The sequence below is a fragment of the Loxodonta africana genome, chromosome 3, assembly GCF_030014295.1.
Source record: "Loxodonta africana isolate mLoxAfr1 chromosome 3, mLoxAfr1.hap2, whole genome shotgun sequence".
Classification (NCBI taxonomy): Eukaryota; Metazoa; Chordata; class Mammalia; order Proboscidea; family Elephantidae; genus Loxodonta; species Loxodonta africana.
The window spans coordinates 90,786,290-90,814,189 of NC_087344.1; the positions used below are offsets into that span (position 1 = coordinate 90,786,290).

The 27,900-nt window shown below is 39.0% G+C and overlaps 1 protein-coding gene across 2 annotated transcripts in view; it reads left to right on the plus strand.

Moving 5' to 3' along the window:
• ZYG11B (zyg-11 family member B, cell cycle regulator) overlaps window positions 1-27,900 on the plus strand; it is a 130,235-nt gene that overhangs the window by 55,945 nt on the left and 46,390 nt on the right. For both annotated transcript variants that reach the window (XM_010591274.3, XM_010591273.3), the window contains exons 3-5: window positions 2,220-2,974; window positions 22,021-22,161; window positions 27,487-27,663. In XM_010591274.3, coding sequence (XP_010589576.1) covers window positions 2,220-2,974; window positions 22,021-22,161; window positions 27,487-27,663 — 1,073 coding nt within the window. The remainder of the gene's footprint in view (window positions 1-2,219; window positions 2,975-22,020; window positions 22,162-27,486; window positions 27,664-27,900) is intronic.

Consider the following 27,900-nt stretch of genomic DNA (forward strand, 5'->3'; position numbering starts at 1 on the left):
TTTTGAAATTGATAATGCCAAATAATTTTTTTTTTTTTGGTAGTAGTGTATTGATTTTAGAAAATGTTTAACTTATTTTCATTTTAAATGTTTATTTCTTTACCGAATTCAAGGGTTTAGTGCTGTTGGGAGCAGTCTTTATTAAAAAACCTCCTGCTAAAGAGTTTTTCCCATTGGGATATATGATTATCTTTGGTCACTGTATCTGTAACTGAGTGCTAAAAAATTTCCCAGGAAATGTGGGTATAAGAACTAGGAATCAGAATAAGAATTTTGCTATCTAGTGATAATGCTCCTGTGTCATATTGCATATCTAATCTAAATGGGTAGACCCTGACATGTTTAGCCTTCTGGTTTGGGATTACAATGGGAAGAGTAGTAACTTAAACAGTATAGATTCCGTCCTTGAACAGCCAAATAGACTTTCTAAGTGATTTAGGGCTTACATTCCCAGACTAGCGCCCCACTTATCTGGAAGTCACATTGCTGATCCTCTCAGCTATATATGTCTGAAAGCAGAAAGAAATAATGTTTTTGGCAAACTCCTTACATTTAGACTTTTGTACTTTACCCCTTAAATCATCATTTAGCGCATGCTGATTCTTAATATATTCATAGTTCTAATTACCTTGATTCTTTAACTGTAGCAGATTAAGAACTGCAGATCTGAAGAGGACAGGCTACGAACGGCAAAAGTGGATTGTATGACAACAAAGGAAGATATGGCTTAAGTAGTACATTATGACAAGTACAGTAATCGTTGGTCATGGAAAACAAATGGTTATTCAATATGCTTATTTATGACAGAAGGGAGGGGAGGTAACAGTCTAGAAAAGATTTCCTTTAAATATAGTTAATGACATTTGTGTAATGCTTTCAGTTTGCAAATTGCTTTTTATGTACATCATCTAATTTAATCTTCACAGCAATCTCTTTCAGGGAGATATTCACATTTTATAGATAAGGAATCTTAGGCTCCTAACTTAGAACTCCAAAGTAACTCATCCAATGTTAAATAGTAAATGAAAGGTGGAACCTAGACCCAAATCCAGGATCAGTTTCTAGGTCCCTGGCTCATATATTTTCATCACCTTTACATGCAGGTACTTAAACTTAGTTATTAGGAAAACTCACTTAATGTGGACTGACTCAAAGAGGCCGGGAGTAACACCTTTCACTAAACCTATGTATACAGTATCAAAATTTAAAAGCAGATTTTTTAAGGCACTGTGATAATCTCTATAAGATTAAAATCAATGGGAAGAATTAATCCAAGATACTGAAGTTTAAACTATAAAAAACAAAACATTTTAAAATCTGAATTTATGGCATAAACAAGGAAAACATTGATCTTAACCCAGGGTCCATTTCCATTTTTTGGTATTTAAAAGAGCCCTTAGCAGAGGATCCTCAATGTGTGTGTGAAAGGAGGTTTAGTGGGTGCAGAAGAAGCCCAATAATGTGTAAGAAGAAGCTCCAGAGAAAAATAAATTGATTGAACACATATTACATGTCAGGCACTATGTTAGGTAGTAGGTGTACAATATTAAATATAACATGAACCTTACTCTCATGGAGACTGTAGTCTAGTAGGAGACAGGTAAGTGAGAAGCAAACAGACATACATAGAATTACAGTTTGTGATAGGTTTTCTAAAAGAAACGAACAGATCTAGTAGCTTAACACAAAATTTTATACCTCACTCATTGTACATAAACTCCACAAGTCCCTGGTCACCCTAGGATCCAGGCTGATGGAGGCTCCACCCTCATATAGCTGCACTCTCTAGAACTTGAAGCCTTCTCATTTTCTGTAGCAGGAGAAGATAGAATGGAAATTCATGTACTGGCTATTACATGCTTCAGTCTACAACCCATTGGCCAGAAATAGTCCCGTGACCCTGTCTAATTCCAGGATAGTGCTGAGAAATGAAACTTTCCATATGTCTAGCAAGGCAATGAGATAATATCAGTGAATAATAGTAATGTCTATCACCGTCCTGATTCTGCCACTTGCTCTGTTATCTTGGAAAGGGAATTACCTTTTCTGAGCCCCAGTTTACTCATCTATAAATTGTAGATAACATCTTCACCTCATGGAGTTGTGTATATTAAGAGATACTGTTCAGTGAGAATGCTCTGTAAATATAAATTATGATAGAAATTTTAGCTATTCTTTAATACTTTTTTGAAGTTAAAATGCTGCTTATTTTTCACCAGGTCTACTGAATGATGGAACTGTGGGTATTTTCCGGGGCAACCAGATGCGCTTAAAGCGAGCTTGCATACGCAAAGCAAAGATCTCTGCTGTTGCTTTCCAGAAAGCTTTCTGCCACCACAAGTTAGTGGAACTTGACGCCACAGGTGTAAATGCTGACATCACTATTACAGACATCATCAGTGGGCTCATCAGTAACAAATGGATCCAGCAAAATCTCCAGTGCCTAGTGCTGAACTCATTAACTCTCTCCCTCGAAGATCCTTATGAGAGGTGCTTCAGTCGGCTTTTTGGCCTTCGAGCTTTGAGCATCACCAATGTTCTCTTTTACAATGAAGACCTGGCTGAAGTGGCTTCATTGCCAAGATTAGAGAGCCTGGACATTTCTAACACTTCCATCACAGATATCACAGCTCTACGAACCTGCAAAGACCGACTCAAATCTCTAACCATGCACCACTTGAAATGTTTAAAAATGACAACCACACAGATACTGGATGTTGTTCAGGAACTAAAGCATCTGAATCATCTTGATATTTCAGATGATAAACAGTTTACATCAGACATAGCTCTTCGCTTGCTAGAACAAAAGGCCATCCTACCCAACCTTGTCTCCCTGGATGTTTCTGGGAGAAAGCATGTGACAGATAAAGCTGTTGAAGCCTTTATTAAACAGCGGCCCAGCATGCAGTTTGTAGGTTTGTTGGCCACTGATGCTGGCTACTCTGAATTCCTCACAGGCGAAGGACATTTGAAGGTTAGACTTTAAAAATATATTATTTTGTCAGGCTAATGAATGTCTTAGTTGCATAAGAGTCTATTAAGATGACTATCTAATAATATATGGAACATGTTCATGAAACAGGGCATTGTATAGTGGAAAGTCTCTGCTTTAGAGTCAGAGACTAACTAAAATCACAGCTTTCTTACTTCATGACCCAGAACATGCTATATCTTCTTCGAGTTTCCATTTCCTTATTTGCAAAATAGATATCATTCCTACTTTGCAGAATTCTTCTGAAGATTAATAATAATGTATGTAAAGTGCAAGTCACATAGTAGGTCTTGGAAAAATGATAATTCTTATTATGATGACAACGTTTACATGTTTTGAACTATTTAAGCATACCATTTCTAGTGGATCACTTCAAAGAAACTTGGAATACCCTTGTTGAATTTAAAGTTCCCTAAGGAGATCTCTGCTGTAGAAGTGGTGAAATTTTGCTTTTCTTAAAGTTTCTCAAGCCTGTTAGATTAAATTCAGTTTAGCAAACATCTTTTGAGCTTGAGATTTTAACATGAAAAAGACACGGGCCCTGCCTCCAAGGAGCTTAATCTGATGGAAGTAGTAATTATGAGATGATCACAAATAACTATTAAGTCAAGAATCAGAGTAGTAGTAATTGCTATAAGAGAAATTTCTTCTAGCTGGGAAATGTGTGGTTTCATGGAGAAGATGATATCTGAGTCAGACCTTGAAGGATAGGACTGTGACAAGTTTGAGAAAGACTAATATTTTTCTAACACATACTATATCCCTTCCCAAAAAAAACAAAGCTGTTGCTGTCAAGTAGATTTCGACTCATAGTAACCCTATAGGACAGAGTGGAACTGTTCCCATAGGGTTTCCAAGGAGCTGCCGGTGAATTCTAACTGCAGACCTTTTGGTTAGCAGCTGAGCTCTTAACCACTGCACCACCAGGACTCCACTATATCCCTTAGATGCTTTATATTGACAGGTATTAACCTCATTTTAGAAGCCCTGGTGGCACAGTGGTTAAACTTGGCTGCTAACAGAAGGGTCAGAGGTTTGAACTCAACAGTTGCTCTGTGAGAGAAGGATAATGTATTCTGCTTCTGTAAAGATTACAGCCTTGGAAACCCTATGGGGCAGTTCCGCGGGTTTGGTTTGGAGCCTTATTTTACAGATGAGAAGACATAGGCTCTTAGAAATTATATGATTTACTATTAGTTAGAACCAACATTTGTACTTATATCTGTCTGATTCCAGAGCACTGTTTTCCCACTACCCACACCGCTTAAACACAAGCATCCTTTGATCCTACCTGAAGCACGGTCAGGCAAGACCCAGAAGAAGTGGATTTTGTGACCAAAATGGCAAGATATCTTTGCTGAGCAACCAACATTGGTCCAAAAAAGGATAAGGAAGGGTTAAAATCTCTCTTCGCTATACCTTATAAACATCTCAGTTCTTAGGTTATTTGTAAATTCAGACTTTCATAACAGAATGTAGAAAATTATTTTGGGTCACTCCTTTTCACTCATTTATTCAGTAAATATTTATCCAGTGCCTCTGTGCCCTAGACACTGCTAGACATGGGGATTTGGTAGGGAGCCCAGACATGCTTGCCCTCGTGGAGCTTGTAATTCAGTGAGGGAGTCAGACATTAACCAAATAATTTCAAATATATACATACACACACATACACATGCATGCTTTAAATTGTGTAGTGCTAAGAATGTAGAACAGTACACAATGCTTTGTGTGAGGGTACTGAACAGACAGACTCAACTTGGTGTAAGGCTTCTCTGAGGAACTGATGAATGAGTGGAGATCTTTAAGGTGGGTCTTGGTAAAAAGAAAAATGTAAGGCTGTGTGGTAGGAAGGAGCATGGTACAGCCAAAGAACTGAAAGAAGGCCACTGTGGCTTCAGCTCAACAGGAGAGAGTTGCAGGAGAAATGAGATGAAGCTGGAGATGTAGGCCACAGCCAGACCTGGCAAGGCCTTCTAAGCCAGGTACTGGGCAGTATGCTAGATTCACAGCCAGCTGGTATTAGAGCCTGTCCTTGAACCATTGGACTAGTTTTTATTTTTAAAGTATTATTTTATTTTTGGTAATAATATACAGAGCAAAACCTAGTCCTGTTCAGCAGTTTCTAGACAGAATGTTCAGTGACATTGGTTACATTCTTCACATTGTGTCAACATTCTAGTCACTTCTGTTCTGATTGTTTCACTCCCATTGACTTAAACTCCCTGCCCCTCACCCTTCTCCTCTGTGCTTTAAAATAGCTGTGTATTTGGCTTTACATAGATAATTTTTTAAAAGAATGCAGTATGCACTCGTAAAAAGACCAGACTTAATGGTCTGACTGAGACTAGAAGGACCCCGGAGATCATGGTCCCCAGACCTTCTGTTAGCCCAAGACAGGAACCATTCCCAAAGCCAACTCTTCAGACAGGGATTGGACTAGACTATGGGATAGGAGATGATAACTGGTGAAGAGTGAGCTGCTTGGATCAAGTAGACACATGAGACTATGTGGGCAGCCCCTGTCTGGAGGGGAGATGAGAAGGTAAAGGGGGTCAGCAGCTGGCTGAATAGACACAAAAATAGAGAGTGGAGGGAAGGAGTGTGCTGTCTCATTAGGGGCAGAGCAACTAGGAGTATATAGCAAGGTGTATATTAATTTTTGTATGAGAGACTGACTTGGTTTGTAAACTTTCACTTAAAGGACAATAAAAATTTTTTAAAAAAGAATGCATTATGTAAGGGTGATAATCTTTACTTTTTTCCAGGGGGTGGAGGGGGAAATTCTTGTTTTAACATGTAATTTCCATTGGACTATTTGATTCCAACGCATGTGTCCTTTCCATGCTACACCTTACTACCTCTGTTTGAGTGTCTTAGTTCTGCCTTTCTCCCCAGTTTCTAGTCCCTCCACAAATGGTTTTTATACTGTAGAATTTCCAACTCTGTCATTACTATTCATTCACCCAGTTTTCTCTTCTATCACTGTCAGGTTCCTGAACTTTCCAATTCTTCATAACTAGGATTCTTAACTTTTGTTGGCCACCTTTTTCACAGACTCTGGGGTTATCTACCAAACTATGGCTCCCAGCTCCTGGGAATCATTGGAAATGTGCTAAACCCAATGCCAGTTATCATTCGTCATCTTATGTGACCTAAAGTGACATTTGGCACAGTTTATCTTGTCCTCCTCCTTGAAATATTTTTTTTCACTTAGTTCCCCCCCACACACACCCCCATATTTTTCTGGCTACTCAGCCTCAATTTCCTTTGTGGGTTCTTACATATCTTCCAGGTCTCTAAAATGTTAGAATGTTCCATTACCTCAGTCCTATCCTCAAGTCATTATCCTATATGCTGATGGCTCCTAAATTTATACCTTCAGCCTAGACCTCTCCCTTGCATTCAGATTCCTATATTGCACTGTGTTAAACAACATGCAGTGATTGTTGTTGTGTGCCATGAAGGTACAAAAAGTTTTTTAAGCAGAAGAGTTGGTCTATTTCAAAAAACATACACTGTTACTTTTTTACGATTTCTGAGTTTGTGCTCTTGCCCTTGAGAAATTTTAGTCTGTGAAAAGGAGACAGACAAATTTTTAAATAGATTTAATACAGTCTGAAAGATACTATAATAGAGTTAGCACAGAGTGCTGTAAGAAAATTTTTCCATGGCGTATAAATTTTGTGGTTAAGGAAAGTTTCTGTGTTTTAAACTGTTTGCTAAAACTAGTACAGGCAAGCACTGTTTTTTTTTTTAATCTAAGATATGAAGCTAATCTAATTGAAGATGTTTATAGTTTGAAGATCCAGATTGCTTGTTTTTAGGGTTTATCTGTGGTTAGAGACGTACTGATCGCTGAGTAAAACATATTTGTTGTTGTTGTTGTGTGCTGTCGAGTCAGTTCTGACTCAGAGAATAAAACGTACAGGTAATGAAGTTGGTTTAAAGTATTTATCATTCTAGAAACAAAAGTTCTTTTATTTTATATGCAAAGGTAACTTCAGCTATATTTCACATAAGAAATTTATAAAATTGTTGGAATTAATCAAATGTTGATTAAGAAAGCCTGACCCAGATCATCGTTACATATTTTCCCTTCTACCCAGTATTTTATTTCATATGACATTTCAAGGCTTTTGTAACATCTGAAGGTTACAGAAGAGACTAGACTCTTACATCTTCACATCTCTTGGTCACAGAGTACTAGGAAAGATATATCCACTCATTATGTTTATTGACAGTGTATTTTATTCTAGTCACTGTGCTAATAAATACCTGATGATAAAAAGAGGAATTAAACAAGGACCAGAGGAGGCAACCATTTAGTAACTGAAATAATTCAACAAATTAGTGCTGTCTAAACAGTTTTGAAAATACAGTTCTAAAGTTTTGAGCTTACATCTCTGTTATCTATCATATGCATCCTTATAAATTATACATATATAATACTATGCTAATCTATTAGATATATTATTAAGCATGCACACAACATGAAGAAGTTATAAAAGGATGGGATAGACAAAATAAAACAGTATTTTTAACTGTCTTGCTAATTTTGATGGCTTTACACCATCTTTAGTTACTATACCAAGGCATAGCATATATTAGAGTGAGGTTCATCACTAGTGATGATGAATGTAACTCCTTATTTCAGGTAGTCTTGATTATTTTTGTTTTTTATTTTTTGGCTGACTAGTCATAAATGATGATATCTTTTTTATATATAAAAGTATATCTGCCATTTTCAAAGTTCGCTTATTTCATCATTATCTTTAGTTCACAGCTTCTTTGAAGGGTTAGTACAAAGTAAATAACATAATCCCTAAATACACTTCACAGGGCACACATAGACTGCGGTATGTTACAGCAAAGACACAGAGCATTCAGGCTAGGCTGTGGTATGTGACATGTGACTGGCTGACATAGAGGTGGAGTTTTCATCCATATATTAAATATTAAAACCAAACCAGTTGCCATTGAGTCAGTTCCGACTCATGGTGAACCCATGTGTGTCAGAGTAGAACTGTGTTCCACAGGATTTTCAATGGCTGATTTTTCAGAAGTACATCACTGGCCTTTCTTCTGAGGAGCTTCTGAGTGGACTCAAACCTCCAACCTTTTGGTTAGCAGCAAGTACGTTAACTATTTGCACCACCTAGGGAGTACCAAAAACCAACCAAACCCAGTGCCCTTGAGTTGATAGCGACCCTATAGGACAGAGTAGAACTGCCCCATAGAGTTTCCAAGGAGCGCCTGGTGGATTCGAACTGCTGACCCTTTGGTTAGCAGCCGTAGCACTTAACCACTTATGCTGCCAGGGTTTCACACCTAGAGAGTATGTATTAAAAATTAGTAAGGCTTAATTTCCTTCTCTGTTGGTAAGTGCCTAAGGGAGTCAAGGAGGAGTTTCTCCATCCATATCACCATTTTTATTTCTAAAATTTTTTTATCACTGTTAATAGAACTCTACCTAAAAGTAATAATTCCTCATTCCCCCTCCCTAATACTACTAATCTACTTTCTGTTTCTATCCATTTATCTATTTTAGATATTTCATGTAAGTGGAATCATACAATATTTATCCTTTTGTACCTGGCTTATTTCACTTAGCATAATATTTTGAAGGTTCATCCATGTCATAGCATGTATCAGAACCTCATTTCTTTTTTTTTTTTAATTGTGCTGTAAGTGAAAGTTCACAAATCAAGTCAGTCTCTCACACAAAAACTTATATACACCTTGCTGCATACTCCCAATTGCTTTCCCCCTAATGAGACAGCCCACTCCCTCCATCCACTCTGACTTTTCGTGTCCATTTTGCCAGCTTCTAACCCCTTCTACCCTCTCATCTCCCCTCCCGGCAGGAGACGCTAGTGTAGTCTCAAGTGTCCACCTGATCCAAGAAGCTCACTCCTCACCAGCATCCCTCTCCATCACATTGTCCAGTCCAATCCCTGTCTGAAGAGTTGGCTTTGGGAATGGTTCCTGTCCTGGGCCAACAGGAGGTCTGGGATTCATGACTACCGGGGTCCTTCTAGTCTCAGACCATTAAATCTGGTCTTTTTACAAGAATTTGGAGTCTGCATCCCACTGCTCTCCTGCTCCCTCAGGGGTTCCCTGTTGGGTTCCCTGTTGTGTTCCCTGTCAGGGCAGTCATTGGTTGTAGCCAGGCACCGTCTAGTTCTTCTGGTCTCAGAATGATGTAGTCTCTGGCTTATGTGGCCCTTTCTGTCTCTTGGGCTTGTAATTACCTTGTGTCCTTGGTGTTCTTCATTCTCCTTTGGTCCAGGTGGGTTGAGACCAATTGATGCATGTTAGATGGCTGCTTGCTAGCATTTAAGACCCCAGACGCCACTGTCCAAAGTGGGATGCAGGATATTTTCTTAATAGATTTTATTATGCCAATCGACTTAGATGTCCCCGGAAACCATGGTCCCCAAACCCCTGCCCCTGCTACACTGGCCTTTGAAGCATTCAGTTTATTCAGGAAACTTACTTGGTTTTGGTTTAGTCCCATTGTGCTGACCTCGCCTGTATTGTGTGTTGTCTTTCCCATCACCTGAAGTGTTCTTATCTACTGTCTAATTAGTGAATGTCCCTCTCCCACCCTCCCTCCCTCCCTCCTCTCATAACCATCAAAGAATATTTTCTTCTTTGCAGAACCTCATTTCTTTATGACTAAATAATATTTCATTGTTATGTGTATACCACGCTTCGTTTATCCACTCATAATGTTGGTGGACATTTGGGTTGTTTCTACCAAGGAGAACTTTTGAATTTGCCATCGAGCATGTAATAGGAACCTTATATTATCTGAGGTTGTTACATAGATTAGATGTGAAGTTTCTTATATGTGATGCTCCTTCACTTAACTTGTTACCTGCTTGGGACCATGACTTTTTTTAATTGACTCAAAAACTATTTTTTATGTCTAGTATGTGCAGTTTGGAGCCCTGGTGGCACATTAGTTAATAGCTTGGCTGCTAACCAAAAGGTCGGCAGTTCAAATCCTCCAGCTGCTCCTTGGAAACCCTATGGAGCAGTTCTAACTATCCTATAGGGTCACTATGAGCTGGGATTGACTGGATGGCAACAGGTTTGGTTTGGTGTTTTTTTAATGCGCAGTTTACTGTACTTAAGACTAGGGATACAGTGGTAAAATGACACACAGGGCCCACGATGATCCTATAGAGTTTTCTGTCTAAACGAGAAAACAAATTTTAAGCAATTACAAGATCACAATATGGGGGAAGCTGTTGGAGTTATCAGGGGAGTCATCTCAGTGTGATGCTTACTCTTGTTTTTTCTTAGGCTGCATATGAATTTTTTGTTAAACCAAATTTTGGCAATAAAAGTTTCTTCAAAATCTTGTTAAGGTATCTCAGGTTACCTTTTTTCTACCCCTTCCTTCTACATCCTAATTCTTCATCTGTACACCTTCTCTAGTCTCATGTCCTTCCAGGTAGATTTACCAAGCATTCGTTTTTAGTGTTTAGTCTCTTATCTCTTACTGTTCTGTACCCCATTTAGCTATGCTTTCCTATTCATCATTTATTCAAATGCTCTACACTCTGTCTTCTACAAGAAGAGTAGTGATTGTTTCTTTCAAAAATCTGATTCTTAAGACTCTCTTAATCCACCACTTTGTGAACACATTGTAATTATTTTTTGCCTAGTTTTTAAAAATCAGTATGTTCTTAGCCACTGAGCTAAACTGTATGATGCATTTGCTCTAGGATAGAATAGAAGAGTTTTTAGACCATCAGAGAGGTTGTAGATATTAGCCAATTAATCCAAAGAGCAAAAATTTAGAAAGGACGTTTCAGAATAGCATGCAGACAGAGAATCTGGTCAAGATCAGTTCTCAAGATCTTTTGTTATTTTACGTTAGAAAGCCTTGACCTTAAAATATCCTTCTGAATCTATAAGAAAAAGTTCAGGGTATTTCAAAAAGAACTGAACACTTCCCAAAGTTTTATTATTAAATAACTGAACTTGCATATATGAACATGTAATCAAAAGCAATTGCTATGTAAAAATATTATACATCAACTAAAAGTCTAAAAATCATTTTGTAAAAAAGTTTCATTGTTACTTCTGCAATCTTACAAATGCTCGATATATACCCTTGTGTCTCTGGCGTATTAATTTATATCAGACTTTTGGATCTATATCAAGAGGCGGTGGTGATTCAGTGATAGAATTCTCACCTGCCATGTGAGAGACCCGGGTTTGATTGCCAGAGAGTGCACCTCAAGTGCAGCCATGACTTGCCTGTCGGTGGAGGCTTGTGTGTTGCTATCATGCTGAACAGATTTCAGCAGAGCTTACAGAATAAGACAGACTAGGAAGAAATGCCTAGCAATGGACTTCCAAAAAATCAGCCAGTGAAAACCCTATGGATCACAACAGTTCAATCCTCTTCTTCATTAGGTTGCCATGAGTCAGGGTCTAACTCTACAGCAGGTAACGACAATATCATATCATATCAGAGGTCAAAATGGCAGCCATGAAGCATCTCTTCATTTTCTCAAAGCTGCTGCAAATTACACTTGAATGCCATATGTTTATATAAAACATAGTTACTGAATAATATAAAGTATTTGATTATTTTTTTATCACCCTGTGTGATGCTATTGCCAAAAAGACTTAATCTTCTAACTTAATGAGAACCTCAGTTTTTGTTGTTTTGTGTGTGTTTGTGTATTTAACCTTCTCATTGTAAAATAAAACACAGAGATCGCACCTTACAAGTTTTTGTTAGGTGCCCTTGAATGGGTTCCAATTAAATTAGCCACCCTATGTACAACAGAGCGAAACACTGCCCAGTCCTCCACCATCCTCATAATTTTAATGTTTGAGCTCATTGTTGCAGCAACTGTGTCAATACATCTCATTGAAGGTCTTCCTCTTTTTCACTGCCCCTCTACCAAGCATGATGTCCTTCTTCAGGGACTGGTCCCTCCTGATAACATGTTCAAAGTATGTGAGATGAAGTCTTGCCATTCTTGCTTCTAAGAAGCATTCTGGCTATACTTCTTCCAAGACAGATTCATTCCTTCTTTTGGCAGTCCATGCTATATTCAATGTTCTTGGCCAACACCATAATTGAAAGGTATCAGTTCTTCTTCGTTCTTCCTTTTTCATTGTCCAGCTTTTACATGCATATGAGATAATTGAAAACACCATGGCTTGGGTCAGGCCCACCTTCGTCTTCAAGGTGACGTCTTTCCTTTTGAACACTTTAAAGAGGTCTTTTGCAACAGATTTGCCCAATGCAATACATTGTTTGGTTTCTTGACTGCTGCTTCCATGGGTGTTGATTGTGGATCCAAGTAAAATGAAATCTGTGACTTCAGTATTTTCTCTATTCATCATGTTGTTGCTTATTGGTCTGGTTGTGAGAGTTTTTGTTTTCTGTATGTTGAGGTGTAATACATACTGAAGGCTGTGGTCTTTGATCATCATCAGTAAGTGCTTCAAGTCCCCTTCACTTTCAGCAAGCAAGGTTGTGTCATCTGCATGACGCAGGTTGTTAATGAGTCTTTCTCCAATCATAATGCCCTGTCCTTCTTCATACAGTCCAGTTTCTCAGATTTTTTGCTCAGCATACAGATTGAATAAGTATATGAAAGGCTACAACCTAATACACAACTTTCCTGATTTTAAACCACGCATTACCCCCTTGTTCTGTTCAAACAACTGTCTCTTGGTCTATGTACAGGTTTCGCCTGAGCACAATGAATTGTTCTGGAATTCCTGTTCTGTGCAATGTTGTCCATAATTTGTTCTGATCTACGCAGTCGAACGCCTTTGAATAGTCACTAAAACACACGTAAACATCTTTCTGGTATTCTCTGCTTTCAGCCATGATCCACCTGACATCAACAAATAAGAGTTTGCTGACATCACCTAACAAGAATATAACTTAATGAGTGAAAATAAGGCGAACCCACTTGAAACGACCACCCAGGTGAATAAATAGAACTTTGCCAGCCACCCCAGAAACTTCCATGTGCCCCATCCCAATCATAACCCTCCCTCCTCACAAAAGTAACCTTTATCTTGACTTTTATAGTAATCATATCTCTTAATTTCTTTATAGTTCTAGACACTTAGTTAATCTTGCCCATTTTGGAAATTTTGCTATGTGTTTTGATTGTCTTTTAATTTACAGGTTCTCCCTCCCTTTCTTTTCCTTTTGTCTATTGAAAAATTCAGCGCTTTTGACTTGTAGAGTTTCCCTCAGTCTGGATTTTGCTGAATTTATACTCATGATGTAGGTCAGCATATTTCTGTCTATGTTTTCTGCAAATCGGCAGCTAGATTTGGTAATCAGTCTTAGGTAATCGGCCTCGTGTTTGGTCCCTTGGGCAGAATCCTTAGGTGTTATGCTCTTTCATCAGGAAGTACATAATGTCTTGGTGTTTCTTTTTCTGTGATATGAGCAGTTGTTGATACTTAATACTTACATCCATTAATTAATCAGGGATTATAGAAAGGTGGTATTCTAATATTTCTTTTTCACTTGTTGGAATGCTTTTATAAAGAGACAATTCCCCTTATGTGCCCAGTGACGCCTGAACCGTAGCAGAAGATAAGTGTATTAATGTGGCATAAGTAGAAAATTCCTAGGTAGACTTTTTTTTTTTTTCAATTTTTATCCTGCTTTAAGCGAAAGCTTACAAATAAAGTCAGCCTCTCATACAAAAATTTATGTACACCTTACTATATAATCCTAGTTGCTCTCACCCTAATGAGACAGCACACTCCTTCTCTCCATCCTCTTTTCGTGTCCATTCAGCCAGCTTCTGACCCTCTCCGCCTTCTCATCTCCCCTCCAGACAGGAGCTCCCCACATAGTCTCATGTGTCTACTTGATCCAAGAAGCTCACTCTTCACCAGTATCATCTCCTATCCCATAGTCCAGTCTAATCCCTGTCTGAAGAGTTGGCTTTGGGAATGGTTCCTGTCTTGGGCTAACAGAAGGCCTGGGGACCATGACCTCTGGGGTCCTTCTAGTCTCAGTTAGACCATTAAGTCTGGTCTTTTCATGAGAATTTGAGGTCTGCATCCCACTGCTCTCCTGCTCCCTCAGGGGTTCTCTGTTGTGTTCCCTGTCAAGAAAGTCATCGGTTGTAGTCGGGCACCATCTCGTTCTTCTGGTCTCAGGCTGATGTAGTCTCTGGTTTATGTAGCCCTTTCTGTCTCTTAGGTGCATAATTACCTTGTGTCTTTGGTGTTCTTCGTTATCCTTTGCTCCAGGTGGGCTGAGACCAATTGATGCATCTTAGATGGCTGCCTGCTAGCGTTTAAGACCCCAGATGGCACTCTCCAAAGTGGGATGCAGAATGTTTTCTTAATAGATTTTATTATGCCAATTGACTTAGATGTCCCCTGAAACCATGGTCCCCAACCCCCCACCCCTGCTACGCCGGCCTTCGAAGCATTTCGTTTATTCAGGAAACTGCTTTGCTTTTAGTTTAGTCCAGTTGTGCTGACCTCTCCTGCATTGTGTGTTGTCTTTCCCTTCACCTAAGATAGTTCTTATCTACTATATAATTAGTGAAAATCCTTCTCCCTCCCTCTCTCCCTCCCTCTCTCCCCATGCTTGTAACCACCAAAGAATATTTTCTTCTCTGTTTAAACTATTTCTCGAGTTCTTATAATATTGGTCTCATACAATTTTTGTCCTTTTGGTACTGACTAATTTCACTTAGTGTAATGCCTTCCAGATTCCTCCATGTTATGAAATGTTTCACAGATTCATCATTGTTCTTTATCAATGTATACTATTCCATTGTGTGAATATACCATAATTTATTTATCGATTCATCTGTTGATGGGCATCTTGGTTGCTTCCATCTTTTTGCTCCTGTAAACAGTGCTGCAGTGAACATGGGTGTGCATATATCTGTTGGTGTAAAGGCTCTTATTTCCCTAGGATATATTCCAAGGAGTGGGATTGCTGGATCCTATGGCAGTTCTATTTCTAGCTTTTTAAGGGACTGTCAAATTGATTTCCAAAATGGCTATACCATTTTACATTCCCACCAGCAGTGTATGTGTTCCAGTCTCTCTACAACCTTTCCAACATTTATTATTTTGTGTTTTTTGGATTAATGCCAGCCTTGTTGGAGTGAGATGGAATCTTATAGTAGTTTTGGTTTGCATTTCTTTAATGGCTAACGATATTGTGAGCATTTCCTTGTGTTTTTGTTAGCTACCTGAATGTCATCTTTAGTGAAGTGCCTGTTCGTATCCTTTGCCCATTTTTTAATTGGGTTGTTTGTCTTTTTGTTGTTGAGTTTTTGCAGTATCATGTAAATTTTAGAGATCAGATGCTGATCGGAAATGTCATAGCTAAAAACTTTTTCCCAGTTTATAGGTACTCTTTTGGTGAAGTCTTTGGAAGAGCATAGGTGTTTGATTTTTAGGAGCTCCCAGTTACCTAGTTTCTTTTCTGGTTGTGCATTGTTAGTAATGTTTTGTATACTGTTTGTGCCACGTATTAGGTCTCCTAGTGTTTCCCCTATATTTTCTTCCTTGATCTTTGTTGTTTTAGTTTTTATGTTTAGGTCTTTGATCCATTTTGAGTTAGTTTTTGTGTATGGTCTGAGGTATGGGTATGGGTCTTGTTTCATTTTTTTGCAGATGGATATCTAGTTACGGCAGCACCATTTGTTAAAGAGACTGTCTTTTCCCCATTTAACAGACTTTGGGCCTTTGTCAAATACCAGCTGCTCATATGTGAATGGATTTAAATCTGGATTCTCAATTCTGTTCCATTGGTCTATGTATCTGTTGTTGTACCAGTATCAGGCTGTTTTGACTACTGTGATGGTATAAAACCCAGTGCTGTTGAGTCAAATCCAACTCATAGCGACGCTATAGGGCAGGGTAGAACTAACCCCATAGAGTTTCCAAGGAGCGCCTGGCGGATTTGAACTTCCGACCCATTGGTTAGCAGCCATAGCACTTAACCACTACGCCACCAGGGTTTCCTACGGTGATGGTAGGTTCTAAAATCAGGTAATGTGAGGCCTCCCACTTTGTTCTTCTTTTAGAGTAATGCTTTAACTTATCCGAGGCCTCATTCCCTTCCATATGAAGTTGGTGATTTGTTTCTCCATCTCATTAAAAAATGTTGTTGGAATTTGGGTGGGAGTTGCATTGTATCTATAGATCACTTTTGGTAGAATAGACATTTTTACACTGTTAAGTCTTCCTATCCATGAGCAAGGTATGTTTTTCCACTTACGTATGCCTGTTTTGGTTTCTTGCAGTAGTGTCTTGCAGTTTTCTTTGTATAGGTCTTTTACGTCTCTGGTTAGATTTATTCCTAAGTATTTTATGTTCTTGGGGGCTACTGTAAATGGTATTGATTTGGTGACTTGCTCTTTGATGTTCTTTTTGTTGGTGTAGAGGGATCTGATTTTTGTATGTTTATTTTGTATCCTGATACTCTGCTGAACTCTTCCGTTAGTTTCAGTAATTTTCTTGAGGATTCTTTGGGGTTTTCTGTGTATAAGATCATATCATCTGCAAATAGAGATACTTTTACTTCTTCCTTACCAATCTGCATGCCTTTATTTCTTTGTCTAGCCTAATTGCTCTGGCTACGACCTCCAGCGGAAACCCTGATGGCATAGTAGTTAAGTGCTACGGCTGCTAACCAAAGGGTCAGCAGTTCAAATCCGCCAGGCACTCCTTGGAAACTATGGGGCAGTTCTACTCTGTCCTATGGGGTCGCTATGAGTCGGAATCTACTCGACGGCACTGGGTTTGGTTTTTTTTTTGTTGTTTGTTTAGGACCTCCAGCATGATGTTGAATAAAAGTGGTGATAAAGGACATCCTTATCTGGTTCCCGATCTCAAGGGGAAAGCTTTCAGGCTCTCTCCATTTAGAGTGATGTTGGCTGTTGGCTTTGTATAAATGCCTTTTATTATGTTGAGGAATTTCCTTCTATTCCTATTTTGCTGAGCATTTTTATCATGAATGGATGTTGAACTTTGTCAAATGCCTTTTTGCATCCATTGGTAAGATCATGTGGTTCTTATCTTTTTTTTTTATGGGATGGATTATATTAATTGTTTTTCTGATGTTGAACCACCCATGCATACCTGGTATGAATCCCACTTGGTCACGGTGAATTATTTTTTTGATATGTTGTTGAATTCTATTGGCTAGAATTTTGTTGAGGATTTTTGCATCTAAGTTCATGAGGGATATAGGTTTTGGTATCAGGGATATGCTGGCTTTATAGAATGAGTTTGGGAGTATTCCATCCTTTTCTATGCTCTGAAATAGCTTTAATAGTAGTAGTGTTAACTCTTTTCTGAAGGTTTGGTAGAATTCTCCAGTGAAGGTGTCCAGGCCAAGGCTTTTTTTTGTTGGACTTTTTAAATTACCTTTTCGATCTCTTCTTTTGTTATGGGTCTATTTAGTTATTCTGCCTCTGTTTATGTTAGTTTAGGTAGGTAATGTGTTTCTAGAAATTCATTTCTTCTAGGTTTTCAAATTTGTTAAGAGTACAATTTTTCATAGTGATCTGTTATGTTTCTTTTAATTTTAGTTGGGTCTGTTGTAATATCGCCCATCTCATTTCTTATTTGGGTTATTTGCTTCCTCTCCTGTTTTTCTTTTGTCAGTTTGGCCAATGGTTTATCAATTTTGTTAATTTTTTCAAAGAACCAGCTTTTGGTCGTGTTAACTCTTTCAATTGTTTTTCTGTTTTCCATTTCATTTAATTCTGCTCTGGTTTTTATTATTTGCTTTCTTCTGGTGCCTGAGGATTTCTTTTGTTGCTCTTTCTGTTTGTTGAAGTTGTAGGGATAATTCTTTGATTTGGGCCCTTTCTTCTTTTTGGATGTGTGCATTTATTGATATAAATTGACCTGTGAGCACTGCTTTAACTGTGTCCCAAAGATTCTGATAGGAAGTGTTTTTGTTCTCATTGGATTCTTTGAATTTCTTTATTCCATTCTTAACGTTTTCTATAACCCAGTCATTTTTAAGTAGGGTGTTGTTCAGCTTCCAAGTGTTTGATTTCTTTTCCCTACTTTTTCTGTTATTGATTTCTACTTTTATGTCCTTATGATTGGTGAAGATGCTTTGTAATATTTCAATGTTTTGGATTCTGCTAAGGCTTGCTTTATGACCTAATATGTGGTCTGTTGTAGAGAATGTTCAGTGTGCGCTAGAAAAGAAAGTATACTTGGCTGCCATTGAGTGGAGTGTTCTGTATATGTCTACGAGGTCAAGTAGGCTGATTGTGGCATTTAGATCTTCCACGTCCTTATTGAGCTTTTTTCTGGATGTTCTGTTCTTCACCAAAAGTGGTGTGTTGAAGTCTTCTACTATAATTGTGGAGCTGTCTATCTCACTTTTCAATGCTGTTAGAGTTTGTTTTATGTATCTTGCACCCCTGTCATTGGGTACATAATATTTAATATGGTTATATCCTCCTGGTATATTGTCCCTTTAATCATTATATAGTATCCTTCCTTATCCTTTGCGGTAGATTTAACTTTAAACTCCATCTTGTCAGAAATTAATATTGCCACTCTTGCTCTTTTTTGATTGTTGTTTGCTCAATATATTTTTTTCCATCCTTTAAGTTTTAGTTTGTTTGTGTCTCTAAGTCTAAGGTGTGTCTCTTATAGGCAGCATGTAGACGGATTGTGTTTTTTTATCCATTCTGCCACTCTCTGTCTCTTTATTGGTGTATTTAATCCACTTACATTCAGCGTAATTAGGGATAGGTATGAGTTTAGTTCTGTAATTTTGATGTCTTTTTTTTGTGTGTTGTTGACAGTTTCTTTTTCCCACTTAATTTTTTGTGTTAAGTAGTTTATATATTGTCTTTTCCTCTTATTTGTTGTTGATTTTGTTTCTGCTGAGTTTTTTGTTTTTTTCGTATTTTATTTTAATGAGTAGGATTGTTATATCTTTGATTTTGTATGTTTGATTATAATATGTCTTGGTGACTTTCTTTTGAGATCTACCTTATATGGAGTTTGGTGAGCATCTTGGACAGATATCTTCTCTTCTTTCATGATATCAGGGAAGTTTTCTGCCAACAAATGTTCAGTATTTCTCTCTGTATTTTCTGTTATCCCTCCTTGTTCTGGTACTCCAGTCACTGGTAGGTTATTTCTCTTGATAGAGTTCTACAGAATTATTAAGATTTCTTCATTTTTAAAAAAATTTTTTATCTGATTTTTCTTCAAATATATTGGTGCCAAGTGCTGTATCTTTAGTCTTACTAATTCTGCCTGACACTTCCTCAGTTCTGCTCCTTTGACTTTCTACTGAGTTGTCTAATTCTGTAATTTTATTGTTAATCTGAATTTCTGACTGCTGTCTCTCTGTGGATTCTTGCAGTTTATTAAATTTTTCATTAGATTCTTGAATAACCTACTTAATTTCTTCAACTGCTTTATCTGTGTGTTCCTTGGCTTGTTCTGCGTATTGCCTGATCTTCTTCCTGACCTCCTTCCTGATATCTTGAAGAGTTATATATATTAATCTTTTGTGTTCTGCATCTCGTAATTCCAGGAAAGCACCTTCATCCAGACGATCCCTTGATTCTTTGTTTTGAGAGCTTGTTGAAGCAATCATGGTCCGCTCTTTTTTCTGATTTGATATTGAGTGTTGTCTCCGAGCCATCTATAAGTTATTGTATTAGTTTATTTTATGTTTCTTTACTTGTATCCTAGCTTCTTGCTTTGTTTTGTTTTGATTTGCCCAAATAGGCTGCTTAACTGAGCTAACTTGATTAAATTTGACTTTGAAGCTCTAATGTCCTGTCACCAGATGGCTCGAGCTGTTATCTAGTATCTGAGCCTAGGAGTCCATTCACTTTTCTTGTCTGGATTCAGCTCAGGTGTCTAGGTAGTTGGTCATGAAGTGTGTGGTACAGGCTCTGTCCTACAGTCTTAGAGAGGCAGGGGTGATTGGTGTAGGTATAAGTATCTGGTTGCAGTAGGGGGTCACGCTCTGAACAAGGCAGGGGGCTGAAAACCATTTCCCAGCTGTCTGTGAGGAAAGCATATCCTTGTTCCCTAGAGTGTACAGGTGGGCTGGTCCTGCAGACAGACCATGGGCACCCAGTGCTTTGGTCGTAAGGACTGGGAGGTACCAGTTATCCTTAGACCCCTGTCACGGGTGGCTAGGTGATGTGGGTGGAGCCACCAGTCCTTAGGCCCCTGATATGGGTAGGTGAGGACTGTGTTTAATAGGCAAAGCAGTGTCAAACATCAAATACCCATCTCTCCACTGCACAGCTGAAACAGTTGTAGTCTGCCAACAAGGGCCTATTCTCCTGAAATAAGCCCACACAGGACCATTCGGGGGGGAAAGGTATTCCAAGGCCATGGACCCTTTATGCCTGGACAGGAGCCACTTTTATCCTGAGCTCCCTAGTTTAGTGGAGCTGGCAGATTATCTTTTCCCCCAATTGTGAATTTATTCCTTCTCCAAGGCCGGAAGAATGGCTCAGGGCACTCTGCAGGGCCTATCTCAGGCCCACAGAAATTGACAGTCACTGAAGTCAGCTTGGGGGCCTAGGGGCACAGTAAAATATACACAAGAACTTAGCTTTTGGTGAGAGCGGCATTCTTCTCTGGTTCCGGAGGTGTGAGTAGGCTGTGTGGCTGGCTGGCTCTTCCTGAGGAAACTGCATCAGCAATGCTACCACAGCCTGCCCTGGTCGCTCCAGGGAATGGTGCCTCCGGGTTCCCTGCGATCCAGGTCCAGCCACTCCTCTCCGCTTCTGAACCGTCTCTTCCTCCCCCTGCTGTTGAGTCTGTTTTCTAACTTTGCCTTTGATGTTCAGGGCTCCTAGCTTGTCATAAATATTATTGTTTCACATGTTTCTTCGGGTCTTTGTTGTAAGAGGGATCACTGGAAGCATCTGACTATTCTGCCATCTTGGCCCAACCTCTAGACTTTAATTTTGAACAGAACCTCTTGGTGTTGAATGGAAGCTTGATAAATCTGGGGAAATGAATTTATATATATATATTTGATGAGTATTTATTGAGTGGTTATTCTGAGCTAAGTATAATGCAAGGTGTTGGGATACATTGGTGAATCAGTTAGTCTAGTGGGAGGTTATAATTGTTATTAAAGAGATGTTTCATGGAGGCCTGATTTAGATTAGTGGGCCAGGAAAGGCCTCCCTAAGAAAATGTCATTTAATTTGAATTAGGAAGGATGAGTAGAAATTAATCAGGCAAAGAGAGAGAGGAAGAAGGTTCCAGGCAGAGAAAACATTGTATGCTATGACCTTTTGTTGGGAGAAGATAGTTTGTCAAAAGATCAGAAAAAAAGGCCAGTGTAGCTAAGGTGAGAGGTTTACCATAAGAGGCAGATAGGGGCATAAATCATATGTTAAGGCTTTATAAATAGTGTTGAATATCATGAGATTTATTTTAGGTGCAATGTAGAAAATTTTACCCAGAGGCTTACACTGGAGTGCGTTATTAGGTGCCTTCAAGTCGGTTCCAACTCATAGCAACCCTATGTACAAACAGAACGAAATACTGCCTGGTCCTACGCCATCCCCACAATCGTGTTATGTTTAAGCCCATTGTCGTAGCCACTGTGTCAGTCCGTCTCGTTGAGGGTCGACTTTACCAAGCATAATGTCCTTCTGCGGGGACTGATCCCTCCTGATAACACGTCCAAAGTATGTGAGATGAGGCCTCACCGTCATGACTTCTAATGAGCGTTCTAGGTGTACTTCTTCCAGTGCAGATTTATTTGTTCTTTTGGCAGTCCATGATATATTCATATATGGTATCTATTATACTGGAGTCTGAGCTTATATAATATACGTCTCTTTGTTTACTATCATCCTTAGGATAACTGTTCTTGATTAGTTGCAAAGTAATCATTCCCATTTGTTTCAAACCTTACATAGCTGTCCCAGAAGTCATCTATACAAACGATGTTCGGATAGAGAAAGTTAGAGGGCTGAAAAGAATCCTAAAGGCCATTCTTTTGGTTATGTTCAAAGGTATCTGGAGAAGCAAACGAAACTCAGATTGCAGAAGCATTGAAGCGGTATAGTGAGCGGGCATTCTTTGTCCGAGAAGCTCTCTTCCACCTTTTTAGCCTGACTCACGTGATGGAAAAAACAAAGCCAGAAATTTTAAAGGTAAGAATAAGAAAGTGGATACGACATTTTAAAAATTCTTTCCCTGGGTACATGATGACTTTGTGAAGATTTGGTGAAAATTTGCATTTATTCTTTAATTTTTGTTTATAGTGGGGTTGATGATGTAGGATTTCAGTTATTAGCCATAAATGAAGAAGAGAGAAGATAATTGCAGGAGTGTTATTAAAGTTTTATAGTACTCTTATGAAGTAATATAAATGCCTTTCAGTGCATATTTAACTACCTAAAACCAGTGACTATGTAGTCTGATATTTTCTTACCAGGTGTAGAAGAAAATGGAAGTATATGACTGGAATCAGAACACTGCATTTTATATTAACCCTGAATTGCTTCCCACCACCACTCGTCTGTCCATTTGTTGTACTGTGGTGGATTGCATATTGCTGTGGGGCTGGAAGCTATGCCACTGATATTTCGCATACCAGCAGGGTCACACATGATGGACGGGTTTCAGGGGAGCTTCCAGACTAAGACAGACCAGGAGGAAGGACCTGGCAATACACTTGTAAAAAAAAAAAAAACTGGCCAGTGAAAGCCTTATGAATAAGAGCAGAACATTGTCAGAATCAATATCCATGGAAGCACCAATCAAGAAATGAAACAATGTATTGCAGTGGACAAATCTGCTCTTGAAAGTGTTGAAAACCAAAGATGTCACTTTGAGGACTAAAGTGTGCCTGGCCCAAGCCATGGTATTTTCAGTCGCCTCATATGCATATGAAAACTGGACAATGAATTATAAAGATTGAAGAAGAATTGGTGCCTTTGAATTATGGTGTTGGCAAAGAATATTCAATCTATCACAGACTTCCAGAAGAATGAACAAATCTGTCTTGGAAGAAGTACAGCCAGAACACTCATTAGAAGTGAGGATGGTGAGACTTCATCTCACGTACTTTGGACGTGTTTTCAGGAGGGACCAGTCCCTGAGAAGGACATCATGCTTGGTAAAGTAGTTCAGTGAAAAAGAAGACTCTCAATGAGACAAATTCACACAGTGGCTTCAACGATGGGCTCAAACATAGCAATAATTGTGAGGATGGCGTAGGATCAGGCAGTGTTTCGTTCTGTTGAACATAGGGTTGCTATGAGTTGGAATCCACTCGATGGCACCTAACGACAACATTGCTTCCCACAGTATCTCTTTTTAGAAATACAAAATCAGAATTCCGTAAGGCAGTTTCAGTGCTGCTTATGAATCCCCTGTGCTTTTGTAACTGATGCTTGTTATTTCCTAGTTAAGAGTTTTAACAAAGACAGCTTCTAAAGGACAAAAAAGGATTCTTAATTTTGTTGACCGTTTAGGGTAGTGTTTGTCAAAGTGTGTTCCATCACCGCCAGGAGTCTGTGATATGCCTATTTTAAAAAACATATTTGTGGACACCACTGTAAGAAACTTAGATTCAATAGGGCTGAATGGGATGCAGGAATCTGTACAACATAATTCTCACACACATTCAATTTCGAAACATTGAATATGGAGCTATATTATATTTGGTACCTCATTTAGTGGGCACTGTGAGTCGGAATCAACTCAACAGCACTGGGTTTGGATTTTTTTTTTGGTTTAGTGGGCACAACAATCCCAAGGGATAGGTTTTATCTCCTGTTTTACAGATTGTGTAACTGAGCATCTGTGAAGTTAAGAAACAGTAAGTCAGTGGCAGGGCCACAATTGATTTAACCTCCCAGGTATCTTAAATTTTGAGACTGGAGTGATTCATTGGGAACCAGTATCACTTCAGTCCCTAGAATGTTACCCCTAACACTTCTAACTCTGTATACATACCAGACACATACTTGATGTGTCTGTGGATTGTCTTTTTTTGTTTTGGTTACTGTGAACCTGAGCAACTAAAGATTAGACCTCTAGTCCTTGTTGGGACTTCTGACCTGAAATATTTACTCATTCATTTCATTCAGCAAATATTTGATGAGCACCAACTATTTTGCAGGCCCTTGTATTAAGTGTTTTGGTTACATCAGTAAACAAAGATGCCCGCCTTCAAGAAACTTACATTTGCATTAAGACATAAATAAATAAGTAAAAATAACAACATAAAAAAAAATTAGTAGTTTGTAAGGTGATGATAAACAGAGAAAAGAATTGAAGTTGTCAAGGATTTCATTTTACTTTGATCCATAAATAACACCCATGGAAGCAGCAGTCAAGAACTCAAACAAGGCGTTGCATTGGGCAAATCTGCTGCAAAAGACCTCTTTAAAGTATTCAAAAGCAAAGATGTCACCTTGAAGACTAAGGTGCACCTGGCCCAAGCCACGGTGTTTTCAGTCGCCTCATATGCATGTGAAAGCTGGACTGTGAATAAGGAAGACTGAAGAAGAATTGATGGCTTTGAATTATGGTGTTTGCAAAGAATATTGAATATACCATGGACAGCCAAAAGAAGGAACAAATATATCTTGGAAGAAGTACAGCGAGAATGCTTCTTAGAAGCAAGGATGACAAGACTTCATCTCACATACTTTGGACGTGTTATCAGGAGGGACCAGTCCTTGGAGAAGGACATCATGCTTGGTAAAATAGAGAGTGAATAAGAGGAAGACCTTTAGTGAGATGGACTGACACAAATGCTGCAGCAATGGGCTCAAGCATTACAACAAGTATAAAGATGACACAGGACCGGGCAATGTTTCGTTCTGTTGTACATAGGGTTGCTATGAGTTGGAACCAACTCGACAGTACCTAACAACAGCAAGGCGGTGAGTTATGAAAACAATAAAAAGTCAATCAGGGTAAGGGGAACCTGGAAAATGAGGATGGGGAGGAGATTGCAGTATTAAATAGATGATCAGAGTAAGTCTCACGGAGAGAGTGAAATGTGAGCAAAGACTAGAGGGAGGTGAGGGAGCCAGTCAAGTGGCTGTTTGGAGGAAGAGTGATCCAGGCAGAGGCAATACCTAGAGCAGTGCTTTCTAACAGAACTTTCTGTGACTATGTCTGTGCTGTCCAATATAGTAGCCGCTAGCCACATATAGCTGTTGAGCAGTTGAAATGTGGCTAGTGGGACTGGGGGACTAAATTTTCAATTTTGTTTAATTTTGATTGATCTAAATGAAAATGTAAATAGCCATATGGGGTGGTGACAGTCTGAAGTTCTTTTCTAATTGCTTCAATTTTCTCAGTGTACTTGGAAACAAAGTCTTCAACTGAGAGTGAGGAATGAGGAGGGTTTGTTGGGAGCTTGAGGAGAGGGGGAAAGGTGAGAAATACTTGAAGATCTAGCAAAGGCCTGAAGGCAGGAGGGAAAGGACACCACTATGACTGGAGTGGCAAGAGCAGGGGGATAGTAGATGAGATCAAAGAGATAAAAGTAGTCCAGATTATATAGGGCTTTATAAGTCATTGGAAGGTTTTGAACAGAGAAGTGACGTGATCTGATTATTTTGAATAGATCTCCCTGACTACTGCTTTTAGAGTATATTATAGGGGGGACAATGGTAGAAGCAGAGAGACCTGTTAGCAGGGCAGGTAAGAGCTGATGGCGCCTCTCATTAAAGTGGTAGTAGTAGAGATGGTGAAAAGTGATCAGATACTGGATGTATTTTGAATGAAGAGCTAATAGTATTCTCTTAAGGATCAGATATTAGAGGTAAAAAAGAATAATTAACGAATGCCCCCAAATTTTTAGCCTGAGCACTGGAAGAGTAGTTATCATTACCTGTGACGAGTAAGGCAGAGGAAGATACAGAGTTCAGTTTTGAACATGGAATTTGAGATGTCTATCAAACGTTCACATAGAAAGGTCAAGTATACAACTGGATAGATGATTCTAACATTCAAGAGAGAGATTTGAGCTGCAAATTTGAATTTAAAAGCCATCCATATACAGATAGAATTTAAAGCCATAGCACTGGATGAAATCCTGGAGGGAGTAAATATAGATACAGAAGAGAGAAGGTCAAACAGTTGAGCCCTGGAACAAATCAACATTAAGAGGTCAGGGGAGGAGCAGAAAATAGCAAAGGAGACTGAGGAGGAGTCTCCAGTAAGGTAGAAGGAATATCAAATCAGTGAAGTGTTGTTGTTAGGAGTTGTGGAGTCAATTTTGACTCGTAGTAACCCTATATAACAGAGTGGAAGTGCCCCATAGGGTTTCTTAGGCTGTAATCTTTATGGGAGCAGATCACCAGGTCTTTTCTCCCACAGAGCCATTGGTGGGTTTGAACTGTCATGGAATGAGAGCCAAGTGAAGAAAATGTATCGGGGAGGAGGGAATGAACAACTGTATCAAGTGCTGCTGATGTATCGATCAAGTGAGATGAGGACCATTGGATTTAGCAAAATGGAAGTAATTTGTGATCTTGTGGTAGTGGGTGTAAAACCTGTTTGGAATGGGTTTAAGGGAGAATGGAGGGAGAAAAAACTAAAGTATAGGCAATTATTTTTCAGGAGTTTTGCTGCAAAGAGGAGCAGAGAAAAAGGTGGTAGTTAGCAAAGAAAGTGGAATCAAAAGAAGGTTTTTTTTTTTTTGCAATGGCAGAAATAGTAGCTTTTTTTGTATGCTGATAAGAATGATCCAGTGTAGAACAGAAAGTTGATGAGGTGTAAGGGGGAGAATGACTGAAATGATGTCCTTGAGCAGACAAGAAGGGAAGGATCTAGTGTCTAAGCAGAGGAATTAGCTTTAGAGAGGAGCCCAGAAAGCTCATTTATGGTAAGAAGGAGGAAAGTGGCGTGTGTAGGTGGATTTGCTGGTAAGTGGGTAAATGTGGTGGTGACAGTCCAAAGTTCTTTTCTAATTGCTTCAGTTTTCTCAGTGTAGTTGGAAACAAAGTTCTCAACTGAGAGTGAGGAATGAAGAGGGTTTGTTGGGAGCTTGAGGAGAGGGGGAAAGGTGAGAAATACCTAGAACCAGGGAGAGTAAATCAGGATTGCACTCTAACTTCAGCAGTATCCTCAAGGAACTAAAGGTTGGGATTTGAGAGTGAAGTTTGCCACTCGTTTTCTCTATAAAATTCACTAAGAATTTAGTCGGTACTTACCATATAACAGGTACTGTATTCTGTCTTGGAAATACAAAGTTGAGTTATCTATACAGAAATGATTCATTAGCCTTGCAGAAAATCTCTGGACATGAGTAAATTAACACCTGCCTTGACCAGGTGGACAGGAACTAAGTACTTGTAACTGCTATGTCCTGAGCTTTTTGCACTTGAGGTTGAGAAAGACACTTAAGACATCTGTGAAATTTTTATAGACCAACAAAGTAATGTTGCTATATGAAAAGGATTTGTATTTATAAAGTGGATTAAGAGGACTCTTTTTCCCCGCCCCCCCAGCTCGTGGTTACTGGGATGAGAAACCACCCTATGAATTTGCCCGTGCAACTGGCTGCAAGCGCCTGTGTGTTTAACTTAACTAAGCAAGATCTTGCTATAGGAATGCCTGTGCGACTCCTGGCTGATGTGACTCATTTGCTCCTCAAAGCCATGGAACATTTTCCAAACCACCAGCAGGTAATCATAAGGGAATTCAGATTCAAATAGCCCTTTTAGTGTCTCTTTCTATCCATGTCTTCCTTCCATACTTACATTCAGTTCCAATTGAGTAGACCAGAAAGGGAAGTTCGAATGCCTAAGGAGGCTATAAGGTAATAAATTTGTGGTATAGCTAGGTGTAGGACAACAGAGAAGTAGGAAGCTAAAGAATGCATTCACTGCCTGAAAGTGTTTAAATCCAGACATTGGGGGAAA